Genomic DNA, 21,268 nt, shown 5'->3' with positions numbered 1-21,268 from the left:
CTGTGAAATAAACTATTCATGTTTCACTTTACCACATGACATACCAACTAGGAACTAAAAACAAAGTCCCTGAATAAATCCACAAAAACTTAAGCCCAATAATTTAAGTCAGTATTGGAGATAAGTAACAAAATAATAATAAAAACCTTAAGTACTTTCTTTAATGTCTAGAATAATAATGATCATAAAATAATAGCAATAAAAAAAGACAAGCGGCAGAAGCCACCAGTTAAACATTAATTCTAATTCTGTTTGTATGCGTTAACACATTTAATTCAAAGATAGGCAGTACTAACAATCTCGATTTATAGATATGGAAACTGAAGCACAGAGAGGTAACTGTCCCAAGATCACACAGCTATCAAGCTGCAGTCGGAACCGGAAGCCTGAGGTTCTGATTCTGCATTCTTAACCATGATGCTCTGCCTAACACAGTAATTTGTTATTCTTCTTGCACTCTACCAATTGGGCTTTCTTGCTTCTCGAACTTAGCTTCAGAGTCTTTTCAAACAAAAGACTCATAAGTCAACTTACATCAAGAACAGTCAGTGCAGGAAGGAGTCGGAGGTCATCAGTAAGTGACTGAAGTTTATTATTTGATATGATTAGTTTGGTCAAATCTGTCTGCTCCCACCATCGCTCAGAAGCATTGAATGAAAGATTCTGATTAGCTTCCTCAGGGATATCCACATTGATTCTCCAAACACACTGAGGCACTATTTTCACCATACCACACCAAAAAAAGGAAAGAAAAAAAGTGAGATACTAAGTACGTAAGTTGATAACAGCTATTCAAGTTATCCACTGAAATTTCTGAAACATAAAAAACTTTCAAGTAAATCAAACAAATTACAATGAATTACAACAACATTAAAGTGAAAGTTTGATTTTATTCCAAAACAGAATAGGGGATATGTATTTTTCATATTAGATCTCACTTTTATCTTCATTCAACTATATTTACAATATACATTTCCTGCATAGCACATAGTGGTTGGATATATAAGACAAATAAAGAATGGGCTCTATCTTTATGCCACCATAACAGAGAAGATATGGAAATCAAATGAACAAACTCCTGTATCACATAACAACTCCGGGAGGCAGGTGTTATGACTATTCTCACTTTATACATGAGAGAAATGGGACACAGAGAGAATGTATCATTTGTCCCAGGTTATACAGCTAGATAAGATTAAACCCTGGAAAAGCTAAACTATCTTGCTTCTCAGTGAATATTTGAAAGGTATATCTGACTCTGGTAGCTGCTCTCTATCTGACACACAACACAACATTGTTACTCTTGTTGCAGCAAATATAGCAATTCCTTCCACACAGCAAATGAGTCTGTACAAGTTAAACAGAAAGAGTTCAGGTTTATCAATATTAAAATGAAACTCTAGAAGGTATTAACTTGCTTCAGTGCTACAGCAAATGTGTTATTGCACATTACATCAATGAAAGAAATTGGATTTGCTATTTAAAACAATCCCACAAACAAAACTCTAGACCCAAATAGCTTCACTGGTGAAATCTAGCACACATTTAGAGTAGAAACACAACTAATTCTATAGAACCTTTTAGAAAATAAAAGAGATAAAACTCCTGACTCAATTTATGAAGTCAGCATTATTCTGATACCAAAACCAGAGACATTAAAAACAGCGGGTTACTCCAAAAAACAAAAACTATATCTAAACATCATGACCAAGCAGGAGTTATATCAGGAATGCAAGGCTGCTTTCAGTTCAGTTCAGTCGCTCAGTCGTGTCCGACTCTTTGTGACCCCATGAATCACAGCACGCCAGGCCTCCCTGTCCATCACCATCTCCCGGAGTTCACTCAGACTCACATCCATCGAGTCCGTGATGCCATCCAGCCATCTCATCCTCGGTCGTCCCCTTCTCCTCCTGCCCCCAATCCCTCCCAGCATCAGAGTCTTTTCCAATGAGTCAACTCTTCGCATGAGGTGGCCAAAGTACTGGAGCTTCAGCTTTAGCATCATTCCTTCCAAAGAACACCCAGGGCTGATCTCCTTCAGAATGGACTGGTTGGATCTCCTTGCAGTCCAAGGGACTCTCAAGAGTCTTCTCCAACACCACAGTTCAAAAGCATCAATTCTTCGGCGCTCAGCCTTCTTCACAGTCCAGCTCTCACATCCATACATGACCACAGGAAAAACCATAGCCTTGACTAAACGGACCTTAGTCGGCAAAGTAATGTCTCTGCTTTTTAATATACTATCTAGGTTGGTCATAACTTTTCTTCCAAGGAGTAAGCATCTTTTAATTTCATGGCTGCAGTCACCATCTGCAGTGATTTTGGAGCCCCCAAAAATAAAGTCTGACACTGTTTCTACTGTTTCCCCATCTATTTCCCATGAAGTGATGGGACTGGATGCCATGATCTTCGTTTCCTGAATGTTGAGCTTTAAGCCAACTTTTTTGCTCTCCTCTTTCACTTTCATCAAGAAGCTCCTCTTCACTTTCTGCCATAAGGGTGGTGTCATCTGCATATCTGAGGTGATTAATATTTCTCCAAGCAATCTTGATTCCAGCTTGTGTTTCTTCCAGTCCAGCGTTTCTCATGATGGACTCTGCATATAAGTTAAATAAGCAGGGTGACAATATACAGCCTTGACGTACTCCTTTTCCTATTTGGAACCAGTCTGTTGTTCCACGTCCAGTTCTAACTGTTGCTTCCTGACCTGCATATAGGTTTCTCAAGAGGCAGGTTAGGTGCTCTGGTATTCCCATCTCTTTCAGAATTTTCCACAGTTTATTGTGATCCACACAGTCAAAGGCTTTGGCATAGTCCATAAAGCAGAAATAGATGTTTTCCTGGAACTCTCTTGCTTTTTCCATGATCCAGCGGATGTTGGCAATTTGATCTCTGGTTCCTCTGCCTTTTCTAAAACCAGCTTGAACATCAGGGAGTTCACGGCTCACGTATTGCTGAAGCCTGGCTTGGAGAATTTTGAGCATTACTTTACTAACGTGTGAGATGAGTGCAGTTGTGCGGTACTTTGAGCATTCTTTTGCATTGCCTTTCTTTGGAATTGGAATGAAAACTGACCTTTTCCAGTGCTGTGGCCACTGCTGAGTTTTCCAAATTTGCTGGCATATTGAGTGCAGCACTTTCACAGCATCATCTTTCTGGATTTGAAACAGCTCAACTGGAATTCCATCACCTCCACTAGCTTTGTTCATAGTGATGCTTTCTAAGGCCCACTTGACTTCACATTCCAAGATGTCTGGCTCTAGATTAGTGATCACATCATCATGATTACCTGGATCGTGAAGATCTTTTTTGTACAGTTCTTCCGTGTATGCTTGCCACCTGTTCTTAATATCTTCTGCTTCTGTTAGGTCCCTACCATTTCTGTCCTTTATCGAGCCCATCTTTGCATGAGATGTTCCCTTGGTATCTCTAATTTTCTTGAAGAGATCTCTAGTCTTTCCCATTCTCTGTTTTCCTCTATTTCTTTGCAGTTGACAATCAAAATTCATTTGCTCCTTGAAACTTTAGTAGACTAAACCATCTGGGTCCAATCAATAAGTACATTCCAGCACACACTTAGTTTTGGGGGACAACTCATTCATCTACTTATTCCTTCCACAAATTTTTTAATAAGAATCTACTATGTACCAAGCATGACTTTTGAGTGCTAAGGACACAGTGAGCAAAATGAAGGTCTCTGACCACATCTAACTAATATTCTAGCAGAGGGCAGAGAAGACAATAAACAAATACAGAAACAGATTCTGATAATAATAAATGCTATTAAAAACAGGTTAGAGAATACAATGTTACCAAAAGAATTTATTATAGATAGGGTAGTGAAGAAAGACCTATCTAAGCAGAGTCCTTGAAGAAGTCAAGAAGTGAACCCTAGTCAGGCATCATGTAGAAAGTTCCAGGCTCTGGAATAAGCATGTGTACAAGCACAGCAGTAATTTTAAAATATTTATGTTCCCATTGATTAAAACTTTTTCTAAGTAGAGCAGAGTTTTTATCATATATCCTTTCATTCAGCAAGTGCTTGTTTGCATGGTCAACTGTCTACATGGCACAATTTTAAAAAAGCAATCATTACAAGGAAATGGAAACGTTTAACTCCAGATGGCCTAAAACCTAAATATAAGTAAAGGAAAACATTACAGGAATAATGCCATAATTTCTCTCTCCCCACTTCCCACGCCCTCCCTTACACAACAGAAAATCAGAAGAGCATCTGACTGTAATTCACTCATGGTATCCAGATTTGTGCATTTGATCTTTACTAGATTTTTAGGATGGCCCCAAATTCACTTTGTGTGGCATCCATCTTGATTTTCAATTTAGGAAATATGCTAAATATTCCTTGTATTTAGGATTCTGTCCACATGCAGATAGAAAAGGGACTTGAACAGAGAACAGTGTCATTTACTCTATATGCACAAAGGAGCAGATCAAATACAGAATTTTGGCGTTGGTAAATGATCTAAAAGATTAAATTAAGAGGAACAGAGGGCCAAAGAAACAAAGCATGTGCCCATCATGTGACAGCTAACTTAGTCAAACATTATGTTGTTTATCCGACAGAATGTGGTAATCCCAGAAAGCGTCCCGTTTAAATTTTGGCCATATCCCCAGCACATCCCCTGCACCAGACATTTCCTGGAACGAAAAGCAGAAACCGAACAAGCTGACCAAACCAGTGGAAATGTGATAAAAGCCCGAATTCCAGCAGCAGGATCTTGGCTAGGATACGGAGCCAAAGGTAACCAAAGCCAGGACAGAGGAAAGAGAGGCTACCAGGGGAAAGTGCTTTGTGCCAGGTCGCACAAACGGGTCGTACCTCTGGATCTTACCTTCGCTGAGGTTGCGGCCCGACAGATTTAACTGGCCGCTCTTCCTAGCCGCCTTTAAGAGTCCCTGGGGTACGCAGGCACTGCAGTCTCTGCTCTCAGTTCGGAAACCCGCTCGGGTATCCCGCCCCGCTAACCCCTTCAGCCGCGACATGTTCAAAGCCCAGGGCTCAGCAGCAGAGTCCCGCCCGTGACGCTTAACGGTGGCGCCGCTGGGCCGCCCCGCCCCTATCGGGAGCGCGCGCGGCGTGCGCCGGGCCTTCTCTCTCGGCGGCGCGACTCGGATGTCGTCATCGCCAGCGCCTGGGGCAGGAGGACAGAGGAGCCCTACCCGTTGCCGGTGCCGGCCTAGTGTCTTGGAATTACTTCGCTCAAGTAAGTGCGTTTAACGGGCTGAAGAACGATGTTGAGTTTACTGTGTGCACTATTACTGCGACTGCAATCTTCTCTTTTGTGCTCCCGCGGCGGCGAGGGTGTCAGGAAAGGATAACCTCTGCGCCTCTCGTCTGACCGGAACGTGGGCCTTGACTAAAACTTGAGACCTGGGCGCGGTCTGCAGCCTCTTTGGACCCCTGCCTGTGTTTGTTGCCTGTGGTACTGGCGCCAGATCTTCGTTCCGCGTAGGAAGTAAAGCCGATTTCGGTTCTTCTGATCTCTACTCCGACTCTCAGCATTAGTGCGCCTTGATTGTTGTTGCATGGAATTTGTAGCCCAGCATAGGAGGCAGTGTGAAATGGAAGGGTTGGCCACAGAGAAGGGAAGGGGAAAAAAAAATAGAGCTTCATAATAAATGTCGTCTCTGCCAGACAGTTGAGAGGAGCCCAATGTAAGCGCGAGCTTGAGTATAGCGAGAAAAGCTTGCTCTTCGGAACTCGAGAGATAGGAGTTCGAATCCCAGCTGCTTCTGTAGCTTACAAGCTGTGTAACTTTAGGCAGTTTGCTTGACAGCTTTTAAAGTTAACTCCTTTTTCATTAATTTAGGGTTAATCATTTCTTTCTCATTCGATTTTTTAAATAAGTGAAAATAAAGTTTTAAATATTGAGCGCTTGGTGGGGAAAGGAACTCCATCCAGTTCCGAATGGAAGATGAAAATTTTGTTCAAAGTCGATTATCTTGGGAAGTTAGTTTCTATCTGAAATGTAAAGCTTTAATGAGTCATTCAATATGTAATTAACAACTCATCATCTTTAGTATTGCCTTGGGTGGTAGGTGTTTCTTTTGCCTAAAGTAATTTTGTCTTAAAATGCATACACCAGGAAATACTCTCCTGGTGCTGCTAAGTCGCTTCAGTCGTGTCCGACTCTGTGCGACCCCATAGACAGCAGCCCATCAGGCTCCCCTGTCTCTGGGATTCTCCAGGCAAGAACACTGGAGTGGGTTGCCATTTCCTCCTCCAATGCATGAAAGTGAAAAGTGAAAGTGAAGTCGCTCAGTCGTGTCCGACTCTTCGCGACCCCATGGACTGCAGCCTACCAGGCTCCTCTGTCCATGGGATTTTCCAGGCAAGAGTACTGGAGTGGGGTGCCATCGCCTTCTCCGAAATACTCTTCTAAGCCCCCTCAACTAGGCTGGGGATCTTTAGGGTATTTTAAAGGTAATATGATGGCCCGCTGACGAATTATGCAGCACACACAGTTTTTCCCGAGTCTAGGTTCTTGCCAACCATAAAATTTGGCTTCTAGTCCCCCACCCCCTCGATTATTTCTCTTAGTTCTCTGGTGTCCTTTGCATCGATAGTGAGCAGCACTACTAGTAATTACACTCCTAAGCAAGAAAAGGTGAGTTTTGAAGCAAGGAACATAGTAGTTTTTGCAGGATCACTAATAAACACCCAATAAATTGAAGGTGGAAGGGATTAAGAAACTTGCCAAAGGTCACGAGTTTCTCTTAAGTGGTGTGACCAAGCATTTGAACCTAGCCCTTTTAACCTTTCTTGTTAATCATTATGATTTGCCTAGTGGCTTTTATTTCATCATTTTCAACTGGCTTTTGTCCTCCAACCATTTTTAGGAAGACTTCAATTATGTTTTAAGAGATAATTATTACAGAAAACTCTTATTTTCTCTTTTTTAGGGTGTAGAAGCCTACCTTTGGCAGATTAATTGCTTGAATGTAAAAATTTACAGTAGCCACCTCTCCCCCTTAAAACTCCTTTATAGCTCAGCATTTTTTTAAAATTACAGACAAGGTATAGTTTTTTGATTTATTGTGCTTTTACTTGATGTTAAATATTTCATTATTGACATTAATTATAGTATTATATTGAAACTGTTGCATTTTGTATGACAAGCATATTCTAACTAATGGCAGAGTAATTCTGAAAAATCCATGTGACTGCACACTTGTGGTAAACTTCAATAGATATAAACTGACATGTATAAAAATTTAACAAGTATATGTCTATAGTACACCATGTATTATACCTGTGTAGCAAGTGCAGATTGAACAAGTAAAGGTGAATATTATTACCTCATGCAGTCAGGAAAATCATGGGTTTTGTCTCAAATTGATACAAACTGAAAGTTTATCAACTTGAACTTTATGAGAAAGTGTAGTTATGTATAGTTATATTTGTGGGAATTAGCACTGTATATAAATTGTAACGCTTCCGAAAGAATACATTAAAACAAAAAACCCAATCCTTTTTCGACGTGGGCATTGAAGCTCAAGTATTTGCTTTTTTTTAAAAAAAAAAAAAGATCAATTATTAAAACAATGTGAAACGTATATCCTGTATAAGGGCTGGAGACTGCATAGTTACCTTTATAATATAATTTCCCTAGCTACAATTTATTATATTCATTTTATTAAAGTAGGCTTTAATAAAGAAGACTACTCTTTAGGCTTTGCTCTTCTAGCTTTGCTAAATGAAAACAGAAAATGAGGAAGTCAAATATATATTGAGAATTAGATCAGCCAAAAATAATATTCCGTCTTATAACAGAAAGTAAGACTTATCAAAGTAAGGTAGAGTGGCTTGTCACTGCCACTAAAATTTAATAAGATGTTAAAACATGGCTGTGTTATTCTTATGAACAGTGCTATGTGTTAGATATTTTCAGTGTTTAAAGGTACATTTGATAAGATGAATCTATTGAGGCAGATTGAGAAATTGTGACAAAGGAAAATGGCATTAATTTGTGCACATTTTTAAGCACAATTTTTTAAATGTCATCAGGAACTAAGTGAATTTGATTGCAGGCAAAACGTCTGGGAAGTTTTCTTTTTCTGTAAAATGGCAGATTTCGATTTAGCCTATATTGAATCAATAATGTTCAACTTTCAGAATATTGCCTTATCTATGAGAACTGCTATTTTATGCTAAAATTATTTATTAAGAGAACATTCTACTTTTTAACAGTCATTATTGACAAGCTGTTGCACCTAACAAGTATTGCTTATTAAATATTCTGAGTTGAATGTTTTATATTCTCATATACTTATTATTCAGAATTTTCTTTCTGTGTTTGCCTTTACTCTATAAATAAATTAGTTTAAATTGTCAAAATGGAGAGCAAATTATTTTGCACATGGACTCGTCATGTTTTAAATATTCAACTTCAGTGGTGCTTGTTACTTTTAGTTTCCTTTGAAAATTGCATTTTGGACATTTGTTTTCTATTTAAACTTACAACTACCAGCTTTTAAAAGTAGTTGGTAGAAAACATACTATTTCCTTGAAGGCAGTACATATTTTGCATATTTATTCACAGTTTCAAATGTGGCTTTGACTTGCATTTTATTTTTACTGGGACTGTGTGGTAATTTTTTCTGAAGACAGTACGTCTTACTTAGATTATTCATTTGTGTATATATCCTTTGTATGCTCCCTTTGTTTCTCTTCTTAGTTTTGAATTAGGAAGCAGTGAATTTGTTCTAGGAGATTTAATATTTTATATAAATGTTGTCTTCTATTTCTCTCTACTTTCACTGTAAAAGTCCACTAGAATTAGGGAAATATTTTTAGTTTCCTTTTATAAAGAGGCTTTTACATTGCTACTGGTTTTCACATGAAGTGGAGGAAGTAGGGTTTTTTTAAGTTTTTATATCTTGATTACTTGTATTGTTTTTTGTTTGCTTATAGTCTGTCTGTTGAAAATAAGTTAAAACAGAGGTTTTAAAGCAATCTTGCTTATGTCATTAAATAAGAAGCACTTATGGTATTATTTCTTTTTCTAAAATCAGCTGAAAATGTTTCCATTATCTGTGAAAGTGAAAGTCACTCAGTCGTGTCAGACTCTCAAAACCCCATGGGCTATACAGTCCATGGAATTCTCCAGGAATACTGGAGTGGGTAGCCTTTCCCTTCTCCAGGGGATTTTTCACAACCCAGGGATTGAACCCGGTTCTCCTGAATTGCAGGCGGATTCATTACCCCTAGAGATTCTTAACTATTAACATTTAGTAGCTGTTTTCTTGCTTGTTTTTCCATGATTAATGTGATCTGTGACTTAAAGTCTTAATTTTAACATTAATTGTATAGGTTTCTATGATTTTGTTTATCTTAAAGTAGTAGAGTAATAATAGAGGTAAAATTAGGACACTAAACCTGGGAATGTACTTCATACCATTCTTTGTGTTAACAAATACAAAATCAATACCAAATAAATGTTCTTTTAATCATTTTTATAAAAATCCACTATTTTAATATTTGACTTTATATTATCTCTGCCAACATTAGATTTGTCTAATAGATGAATTTGCTCAATAATTATATATGGTAAATGGTGTTCTGTATGAACAAATGTCCCCAACAGCTTTAATAAGACAAGATATGGCTCCTGAGACTTTATTCTTAATACCAACTTAAGCTGATAAGGGGAAAAATATTAATTTGATAGTTTGTTGACATTCACAACTAATAGATTTTTATTTAAAAATTTGATTGTAAATTTGCAGATGGGATATTTATATTCACAATTGCAATTAAGATAAATGCTAGCTTAACTTTCAAAATACCTTCGACTGTCCACTACTTTTTTTAATCATTTTTTTTCCATCCTTTAAAATACTACAGTTACTTATACTTACATGATTTGAATGGTACTATTATTGCCAGGGAGGGGTGTGGTAAAATCCTAATGAACATTTAAATACTTGGTTCTCACTATACAAATCTGTGAAACCAGAGCTTTTGCTTTTTATCCTTCTAGAGATAACATGTTTTCCACTTGTCAATAAATTTACCTGACCAGTATCGTTGCCTAGAGAATCCCATGGACAGAGAAGCATGATGTGCTACAATCCATGGGGTAGCAAAGAGTCAGATACGACTGAGTGACTAACACACACACATACAGCTTTAATTTTTTTTTCCATTTTAGAGCTGCTGATTTTTTTGCTTTTCTTTTGATTCCTCATTTCCTAAAAAGTTATCTTTCCCCCATCTGTTCCTTCCTTCAGAATAATTTAATCAATGTCTCCAGGTGCTTTAGACTTCTACATGAGCTAATTATGGCTTGAAACTAATAGTTGTTCATAGTTAAAAGTAGCTAAAATGGAAGTTGAAGGAAAAAATCATTGTGGTATTTAGCGTTAGCGTGTGTCAGAAATTGTTTATTTTATGTTTTTCCTAATGTTCGCTTTTTTATTTTTCTGATCCGAGCTCTGGTTATTTGATAGTCTGTTGCTCTAACCCATGGCAGTGTACTTTTAAAATTGATCAAGTGTATGTGGAGTTGTTTGTCTTTTGAAAATTAAATAGTGAGTGATCTTGCTCTAAATATAGAGACAAGTAATTGAACCCTTCCTAGAAGGAGTTTTCCATTAAGCATTTGTGTTTTATCAAAAAAGGAATGTTTTATTTAGCTATCATCTATTTACACATACTATTGGTAAAGTGCTACTTTAGGAACAAAATGAATATGAAAATCTGAAATTTGTTGTAATGTTTCCTTTGTGGCACCCGCTTAAGAGAGAAAGAACAACTAATAATAGTGTACTTCACATGTTTACTACCACTTACAAAGTATTTTCGCATTTGATGGTAATGCTCCAAGGTTAGACAGAAGTATTACTGTTATTATTCATCTGTTAAAAAAAGAGGAAGTTGCACACAGACTTTTTTGTAATGGTATATTCCATTTGTTGAGTACCTGTGTGCTGGGCACTGTGATATGTGTTTGATATCCATAATACTTTATAATCTTTTAAAAGAGAATATACCACCAAAAACCTATATTAGAATGTGAGCTCTTAAGTAAGAAACTCTTCCCACTATATAAATTAACTCTTCTGATTCATATCTTTCATGTAAATGATGAAGTAGAAATAGTTCAAGGTACTAGCCTAAAATAGGGTGGTATAAAATAGAATCCAGCTGAGGTTACCATTTTTCAAACTAAAAGTTTTTAAATTGTAGAGTAGGAATAATAGTTAATATTTTTTCTAAGCATTTATATTAATATTCTCATTTCATCCAGAATTCATCCTCACAACCCAGTGAGGCGGGCATTATTTTTCAAATGAGGAAATTGAAGCAGAAAATAATAAGCCAAAGATTGCAATATCTTAATTGGTGGCAGAGTTCCTTTGATTTGACTCTAGGCCTGCATTGTTAATCCACTGTAGCACCTTTTAAATGTGAGGATTAAAGTTAAGTTGCTCAGTCGTGTCTGACTCTTTGCGACCCCGTGGACTGTAGCCCACCAGGCTCTTCTGTCCATGGGATTTTCCAGGCAAGAATATTGGAGTGAGTTGCTATTTCCTTCTCCAGGGGATCTTCCCGACCCAGGGATCGAACCCAGGTCTCCTGCATTGCAAGGCAGGCGCTTTAACCTCTGAGCCACCAGGGAAGCCCTGTGAGGATTAAAGGGCATTTCAAAAGCATACAGTTAATGTGGATCTTCAAATTACTGAGTTAAGTACATTTTGGGTTTTATTAGTTTCCTAAGATTTCCTTTATGAAGAGACAGTTCATTTTATAGCATAAGGGGGGGAAAGAGCTCAGATGGTGCAAATGTCTAATTCCTTAATCAGGGAAAACTCTTTAATATTAAAATGCTTGAAACTATTTATTAGATAAAGAAACATGTAAATAACTGCATTTTTTTTTCACTTTTTTTTTTTAAAGGTTAAGTAGTTGTCCCTCAAACCGCCTTTTTCTCAATTGAGACTCTAAAAAATCTTATAAAACATAGAGGATAGTAATGAGTAGTCAGTACCTAGAGCTTTGCTCCCCCAAATATTTCTGTTGCTGCTGCTGCTGCTAAGTCACTTCAGTCATGTCCGACTGTACGACCCCATAGACGGCAGCCCAGCAGGCTGCCCTGTCCCTGGGATTCTCCAGGCGAGAACACTGGAGTGGGTTGCCATTTCCTTCTCCAGTGCATGAAAGTGAAAAGTGAAAGTGAAATCGCTCAGTCGTGTCCTACTCTTTGAGACCCCATGCATGGACTGCAGCCCACCAGGCTCCTCCATCCATGGGATTTTCCAGGCGAGAGTACTGGAGTGGGGTGCCATCGCCTTCCCTTGACCCCATTCAATTCCAAAAGCCAAACAAGTCTGTTACAAATAAATTGACTATGATTTTTCCAAACATTTGTATGGACTACAGCTAAGAGTACTATGCATATAGATATAAGCAATAGTATCTTAATGTAACTACTCTACCCTCTATGTTAATCATAAACAAAGCTTTGAAAAATGAAAAGTACAGATTTTTGCCTACAGTTTCAAAGTATTCTGTCAGTCTTATAATATGGATATGGAATGTCTGCTATTGACAGACAACATAAATTAAAACAAGTATTTGGGAGTAAGTAGACTTTTCCTATTCTGGTGTGTGTCTGTCCATCCCTAATGCTAATGTGTCCTTTAGTCTCTAAAAAGGGAGCATGGGATTTACAATTTTGACTTGAAGACAGATATTAATCATTATACATTTATCTAATTTATTGAATTAGAAATAGAAGAAAAATTCAGTTGTATAGTTTTTAGAAGGAGAAAAACAAAATAGATCTGTAGGTAAGTTGTGGTTTTTTTTTAAGTTTTTAACTTTAGTTTGTAAGCAGCAATTTATTTCCTATGTTTTTCTTACTGCTTTCTGTAGCTATAGGGGAAAAATGTATAGCAAAATAGTTTTGAGTTTCTCAACCAAACTTTCTTGTAAATCTAACAAATGCCTTGATTCACCAAGCTTTTGTTGAGTGGATTGTGTAAGGCATAAAGTTTCTAGCATATTTGTTGTTCAGTCGCCAAATCATGTCTGGCTTTTTGCGACCCCATGGACTGCAGCACTCCAGGCCTCCCTGTCCCTCTCTGTCTCCCAGAATTTGCCCAAGTTCATGTCCATTGAATCAGTGGTTATATCCAATCATCTCATCCTCTGCACGCTCTTTGCCTTTTGCCTTCAATCTTTCCCAGTATCAGGATCTTCCAATGAGTCAGCTGTTCACCTCAGGTAGCCAAAATAGTGGAGCATCAGTCCTTCCAATGTGTATTCGGAGTTGACTTCCTTTAGGATTGACTGGTTTGATCTCCTTGTTGTCCAGGGGACATAGATGATACTCAGTAAGTTTTTGTCAAATGTTTACTTTGTTCCAGTAAAATATTGCTGGATATCAGAAACAGAGAGATAAATACACTGTCTTCCCTCTCCTCAAAAAGTATATTTGCTAGAGGGAAAAAGCTGCTTAACAACTAATTTGGTAAAACCTGTTGGTTGTGAGGATTTGCAAAATTATGTCAAATTTGGAGGACTCTACAGTCTTCTCAAATAGTGTAAACAAAGGTGGCTAGTAGTAACAGGTAATTTACCCAACTGGGAGCATGGTGTCTAGTGGATAAAGTTATTATACATATTTGTGGCTATTCTATGTTTTAATTAAAGAATTTCCATCTAACACATGATGTCTTTTCCTTTGAACTGTCTTTACTCAAGTTCTTTCCAGTTTTATTGCCGAATAATTGACATACAGCACTATATAGTGAAGGTGAAAGTGAAGTCGCTCAGTCGTGTCTGACTCTGCGACCCCATGGGCTGTAGCCTACCAGGCTCCTCTGTCCATGGGATTTTCCAGGCAATAGTCCTGGAGTGGATTGCCATTTCCTTCTCCAGAGGATCTTCGCAACCCAGGGATCGAACCCGGGTCTCCCGCATTGTAGACAGATGCTTTACCGTCTGAGCCACCCTTAGTAAGTTGACATACAGCACTGTATAAGTATACAGTATAAACATTTTACTTACATATTATCTTGAAATGATTACCACAAGTTGGTTAATATCCATCATCTCATATAGATAGAAGATAAAAGAAAAGTAAACTTTTCCTTGTGATAAGAATGCTTAGAATTTACTCTCTCAGCAACTTTCATGTATATCATACAACATTGTTAAGTATACTTATGTCATACATCCCCAGTAATTATTTGTCTTATAACTGGAAGTTTTTATCACTTGACCACCTTTTTCCAATTCTCCCTCCTCTCACTCCCATCTTTGATAGCCACAAATCTTATCTCTCTCTTTTTTTTATGAATTTGGTTTTATTTCTTTATTTTTTTTAGATATAACTTGTTTGTCTATTCATCCATCAGTGGGCACTTCCCATGTCTTGTCTATTGTATATAATGCTGCTATAAACATGGGGATACAGCTATCACAACATGGTGTTTATGTTTCCGTAGTGGCTGCAACAGTTTACGTTCTTACCGGTAGTGCACAAGGGTCCCCTTTTCGCCACATCCTCTTTAATTTTTGCTATCTTTTGCCTTTTTGATGCTAGTCATTCTAACAGATATGAGGTGTTTTGGAGTGCTCTGTATTATTTTAGATATTAATCCTTTATCGGACATACGGTTTGTAAATATTTTCTTCCATTCTGTAGGTTGTCTCTTTATTTTATTGATGGTTTTCTTTGCTGTACAGAAGCTTTTGAGTTTGATGTAGTCCCACCTGTTTATTTCTAATCATGTTGCTTATGCTTTAGATGTCCAGAGTATCATTCCTAAGACCTACATCAGGGTATTTTTTTTTCCTGTGTTTTCTTCTAGTAGTTTCATTGTTTCAGGTGTTACATTTAAACCTTTAGTCCATTCAAATTAATTTTTGTGAGTGGTATAGATAGGGGTCTAGTGTCATTCTTTTATACATGAGCTCTTTTATTTTTTATTTTTATTTTTTTAATTTTAATTTTTACTTTATTTTACTTTACAATACTGTATTGGTTTTGCCATACATTGACATGAATCCACCACGGGTGTACATGCGTTCCCAAACTTGAACCCCCCTCCCACCTCCCTCCCCATAACATCTCTCTGGGTCATCCCCGTGCACCAGCCCCAAGCATGCTGTATCCTGCATCGGACATAGACTGGCAATTCGATTCTTACATGATAGTATACATGTTACAATGCCATTCTCCCAAATCATCCCACCCTCTCCCTCTCCCTCTGAGTCCAAAAGTCCATTATACACATCTGTGTCTCCTTTGCTGTCCTGCATACAGGGTTGTCATTGCCATCTTTCTAAATTCCATATATATGTGTTAGTATCCTGTATTGGTGTTTTTCTTTCTGGCTTACTTCACTCTGTATAATCGGCTCCAGTTTCATCCATCTCATCAGAACTGATTCAAATGAATTCTTTTTAACGGCTGAGTAATACTCCATTGTGTATATGTACCACAGCTTTCTTATCCATTCATCTGCTGATGGACATCTAGGTTGTTTCCATGTCCTGGCTATTATAAACAGCGCTGCGATGAACATTGGGGTACATGTGTCTCTTTCAGTTCTGGTTTCCTTGGTGTGTATGCCCAGCAGTGGGATTGCTGGGTCATAAGGTAGTTCTGTTTGCAATTTTTTAAGGAATCTCCACACTGTTCTCCATAGTGGCTGTACTAGTTTGCATTCCCACCAACAGTGTAGGAGGGTTCCCTTTTCTCCACACCCTCTCCAGCATTTATTGCTTGCAGATTTTTGCATCGCAGCCATTCTGACTGGTGTGAAGTGGTACCTCATTGTGGTTTTGATTTGCATTTCTCTGATAATGAGTGATGCTGAGCATCTTTTCATGTGTTTGTTAGCCATCCGTACGTCTTCTTTGGAGAAATGTCTATTTAGTTCTTTGGCCCATTTTTTGATTGGGTCGTTTATTTTTCTGGAATTGAGCTGCATAAGTTGCTCGTATATTTTTGAGATTAGTTGTTTGTCAGTTGCTTCATTTGCTATTATTTTCTCCCATTCAGAAGGCTGTCTTTTAACCTTGCTTATAGTTTCCTTTGTTGTGCAGAAGCTTTTAATTTTAATTAGATCCCATTTGTTAATTTTTGCTTTTATTTCCAGAATTCTGGGAGGTGGATCATAGAGGATCCTGCTGTGATTTATGTCGGAGAGTGTTTTGCCTACGTTCTCCACTAGGAGTTTTATAGTTTCTGGTCTTACATTTAGATCTTTAATCCATTTTGAGTTTATTTTTGTGTGCGGTGTTAGAAAGTGATCTAGTTTCATTCTTTTACAAGTGGTTGACCAGTTTTCCCAGCACCACTTGTTAAAGAGATTGTCTTTACTCCATTGTATATTCTTGCCTCCTTTGTCAAAGATAAGGTGTCCATATGTGTGTGGATTTATCTCTGGGCTTTCTATTTTGTTCCATTGATCTATATTTCTGTCTTTGTGCCAGTACCATACTGTCTTGATGACTGTGACTTTGTAGTAGAGCCTGAAGTCAGGCAAGTTGATTCCTCCAGTTCCATTCTTCTTTCTCAAGATTGCTTTGGCTATTCGAGGTTTTTTGTATTTCCATACAAATCTTGAAATTATTTGTTCTAATGAGCTCTTTTAGAACCTTGATACTGGAAAGAACTAAAAGCTTGTTCTTTATGACTGAGAGGATTGGTATTGTTTTTGAGAATTTCCATAAAGTATTTTGTAATATTCTTTGAGAGACTTTCTTTCCAAAATCAAGCACCACACTGTAAATTTGTCTTAGCAGTGTGGTGGTAGCAGAAGCTCCCCACCTGTGAGCAATAAGGCCCTACTATCAGGAGTCTTATTTTTCATGTTTCAAAAATATATCAGAAATCATACACTGCACTATGCATGTATAGGCCAAACGTGACTAATAGGCCATAATATGACTAGAGAGAGCAAAAGGACAGATTGCTTTTTGCTTTGGATTAGAAATAGCATTAACCATTAGTAAGATTGGTCAAAGTGAAAGTTACCTTAGTTGTGTCTGACTCTGCGATACTGTGGACTGTAGCCCAATGGGCTCCTCTGTCCATGCAATTCTCCAGGCAAGAGTACTGGTGTGGGTTGCCATTTCCTTCTCCAGGGGATCTTCCCGACCGAGGGGCTGAACCCAGGTCTCCTGCATTGCAGGCAGATTCTCTTACCATTTGAGCCATATTCATCAATCAAGTATAACTGGAAGCATAACTGGAAGCTTTCCCAAACTCACTTCCAAAAACGAGCTGTGGCTCTTCCCTTTTTCATGCTTCTTTCACTTCAGTTCCCACATGATACTGAAAGGATCTTTTTACCATTCTCTCTGTGAAATATAAGTTGTAAAGCATTTAATCAACAAAGGAAAGGGGTCTTCCTACTTTCCTTGAAAGCTTCAAACTAGTTCTCACCATTAAGTTTCTAATTGCCTATTTCCTTTGCTTGGACTGCTCTTCCCCCAGAAATTCGAATGGCTTGCTTCCTCATTTTAATAAAGTCTCAGCTCAGATAACACCTCCCCATCTTCTATCATGTTTTCTTTTTTTAATATATATATTTATTTTTTATTTATTTTTCTGCGCTGGGTCTTAGTTGCGGCATGTAGGATATTTGAGTTTGTTGCCATAAGCGGGATTTAGTTGTGTCGGGTGAACTCATAGTTGCAGCTTCTGGGATCAAGTTCTCTGACCAGGGATCAAACCGTGGCCCCCTGCATTACAAGAATGGAGTCTTAGCCACTGAACCATCAGGGAAGTCCTTTCCCGGTTTATTTTCACCACAGCACATTACTTTCTTCCATCTTTGTTTTTGTTTATTGAGAGCTTGCAGTACTGAAGCTGGAGTTTCATGAGATCAGAAACATTGCCTGATTTTTTCCTTGCTGTATTTCTAGAGGGTGGGAAAATCCTAAAACATAATATTTGAAGGAATTCATGAGTTTTTTTGTTTGTTTTTGTTAACATTTTCATGATCCTTGGGTTAAAGTAAATAAGACAGGCATGATACTTTTCTCCAGGTTCTGTACTTTTTTTTGACGTGAAAGTCTCTCAGTTGCATCCAACTCTGCGAATTCTCCAGGCCAGAATACTGGAGTGGGTAGCCTGTTCCCTTCTCCAGGGGATTTTCCCAACCCAGGGATCAAACTCAGGTCCCCTGCATTGCAAGCAGATTCTTTTCCAGCTGGAGTTGTGTTTAATTGGGAGCCTAAACGAGTCTAAAGTGATTTAAAATTAGTATATATTAGATATATCTGTTATTTGCTATCATATATTAGTAATTTGCCTTTAGCTGTTTCATTTCTTTTTTTTTCCCCCTAGGCTAATTGTTCATGCTTTATTAACAGTGTCATAATAACACGTAATTTATGCAGGACATAGTCAAAGATTTGTCTTCTCCGTAATGTGTGAAATGAGAACTGTGACATTAGAGACATAGACTAATGCATGAACCTAAACTCGGGGTGGTGACTGACGGTGTGTTGGCAAAAGAAACTGACGTTACCTGGCACAAGTCTAAGAGACCACAGAGCTGATTTATCTTCTGATATAGTCTCAGTTCTAAATGAGAGGGGAAATGGCGATACATTAGCTATTTCATTTCTGTGGGAAACAGACAATAATAACACAAGGTAATTATGTAGTTACTCAATCTATTGGGCCTAACAGGATCTTCAAAATTATAATTCAACTCCTTACTCAGCTTCTGACTGAAGTAGGTTCTTAAGAGTGAAGTGAAATTTCCTCAAGTTACAATTAATAACAAGGTAGTATCTTATCTTAAGCCAGTCTTCTGGCTCTAAGTTCAGTATTGTTTTTAGCTGCTAGATAATTTGAAAATAAAATACTCAGGAATCCTCCTTATTTGAATGATTCTTTTTTGGCACACTGTTTCGCCATCTGGAAGCACCGTCCATCTGTATATCCAGTAAGTTTTTATGTATAACCTGGCTTCTGATGATTTAAAAGATTTATCTTATCACAGAACTATATGGTTTGTGTGGTTTTTTTTGACCTGAATGTGTAATTTTAATTACATAATGTGTCAAACATACAGAAGACTGTGGAATAATAGAAAAGATTTCTGTGTATCCACCGCAAAGAATAAAAAGATGTTAACATTAAAAAACAAAAACAAAAAGAAAACCCTGAACCCAGCCCTTATATTTATTGGTCCTTTTGTCATAGACCATTGTAGCATGCCTTGGTACATGGTAGCCACTTCTAATGAGAGTTAAACTTGTCAGGTGACAAAACTGAAACAATTTAGTAAGGAGTTTAATGCCATTTATTCAAGGAAAAACAGTCCATGGATTGGGGGAATACAGTGCCTGACAGGTGTGGAGCGCTCTTCCCAAGGGATTCTGGGCAAGAGGGAGTTTTATAGGGATGAGAAGAGATATTGGTCAAGAGGTGGAGAATTTCCTCATAAGCTAGCAGGTCTTATTTTCTAGGACAAAGAAAGCTAGCTAAAACTGAATTGGAAGATTGCGAATTTGTATGTTAGTTTCCCTTAACAGGTGTTTCCTCTAAGTGCAGGCAGGCGTAGGTTTAGATTTGTTTCATGGACCAGGTCACCGTGGCAGCCTCCGTTTTGTAGGTACTGATACACTGATTAACTTTACAAACAAGACTCTGTATTTGGCAGTTACATATTTACTATTCAAAATAAGAAAGTTACTTGATATGTTTTATATTAACAGATAGACATTCATGAATAATGTGCAATTAGTTGTAATTAGTAATTTTGCCAGACTTATGGTCAACTTACCATTCCCTTTGTATAAGAGCTAGGAGAAATGGCTTAACTGGTAAGTAAACCTAGCCAGTTGGCTTTACATCCAAATCTCAATAACTTTAGTTTCTAATCTCTCACAAATTGCACTCTCAGTTGCATTATTCCATAGAAGTATTTACTAACAAAAATAATCTGAGTCCTCAGATTTTGGCCTCCAGGAGTATTTAGGATCAAGTAATTAACAATTGTCAGAGTAAATGACACTTATTTGTGCGTGTGTTCAACACATCTATTGGCATTGGCTGTGTGACAGACATTGTGCTAGATCCTAAACTGACCCAGGAACCTCGGGAGCTTTTGGCAGGGGAATACATGTCAATATAACAAATATTTTTGTGCCTCTGTCCTTGAGTGGAGAGAAGGAAACTCTAACTCTGCTTGAGGAAGTTGTGGCAGTGAGGTGAGGAAAGCCTTATGAAGGATAACGGATAAAATGAGGGAGGTCATTAATAACTTGTGGAAAGGCACAGCGAAGTAAAAGATTTTGTCAGGTTTGGGGAACTGCAAGTCTTTAGATAACACTGGATGAAAGTGGGAGAATAGTTCACATGAGGTTGAAAAATTAGGCAAGGATCTTTTTATGATCAAAATTATTAACATTAGGCAAGGATCTTTTATGATCAAAATTATTTTAAGCAAGAAATGCATGTAAAGGAAGTTCTGTAGAAATTTTAGATAACATACTTGAACATATTTGGGTTCTGTAAAATATTCTTTAAAAAAGTGAATTTGTTAAAGCACTAGTGAGTGTAACATTAATATATCTTTTTCTTAAGATTTTAGTGCCAAAGCAAATTCGTTGCAAATTTAGTATTACAAGGATGTGTGTATGGTAAAGAGAAAATAGGAGTGGGGAGGAAACTCTTGATAGCTAGGGTTAAATTTCATTAGATCTGTAGAAGATACTCTGTACGAGGAAATACCGTGGGCATTTTAAATAAGAATAGTTGCTTAAGTGTGCAGTTTTTGCGGGGGAGTGGAAGCGTGCTTTAAAAAAAAAAAGAGAAAGAAGTTAATGCCTTCCACCTTTCTCCTCTTTCTGGGAGTGGGGGGAAAGGAGCGAAGAGGGATGGAGATAAGGCCTTTCACTAGACAGCAGCCCCTTCTCGCGTATTTTCCGGTTGCGAGCATAGTTTGCTGTGCCGGCAGAGGGCGGAGCCGACGGTGACGCACCCGTGCGCCGCAAGGCACTGTGGGAAGCTCGGACCGCGAGTGAGGTGGTTGGAGGCGAGGTGGGGGCGGCCGTTTGTTTTCTCGTGGTCTCGAACTCGCGCGTTCTCTTCCTTCCCCGCGGCGAGCGGCGGGGCGGAGAAACGGCGGCGACGGCAGCAGGAGCAGCTGTAGCTTCGGACACCGTCCTGTGCCTTTTCCGGCGAATGGTTCCTCTTCCCCCTCCCTCTCACTGTTTGTTGTGTGTTTGGTGTGTTAAAGCAGGAGCGAGAACGCGAGCAGCGCC

The 21,268-nt window shown here is 38.2% G+C and overlaps 1 protein-coding gene across 1 annotated transcript in view; it reads right to left on the bottom strand.

Moving 5' to 3' along the window:
• Window positions 1-5,004, bottom strand: part of LRRC40 (leucine rich repeat containing 40) — a 40,033-nt gene extending 35,029 nt beyond the window's left edge. The window contains exons 1-2 of the mRNA XM_052637912.1: window positions 4,854-5,004; window positions 535-716 (exon numbers count right to left, since the gene is read on the bottom strand). Of these exons, the coding sequence (XP_052493872.1) occupies window positions 535-716; window positions 4,854-5,004 (333 nt within the window). The remainder of the gene's footprint in view (window positions 1-534; window positions 717-4,853) is intronic.
• Window positions 5,005-21,268: the final 16,264 nt, after the last annotated feature.

This window comes from Budorcas taxicolor, chromosome 3 (assembly GCF_023091745.1).
Source record: "Budorcas taxicolor isolate Tak-1 chromosome 3, Takin1.1, whole genome shotgun sequence".
NCBI lineage: Eukaryota > Metazoa > Chordata > Mammalia > Artiodactyla > Bovidae > Budorcas > Budorcas taxicolor.
This window is presented reverse-complemented; position numbering and strand designations above follow the sequence as displayed.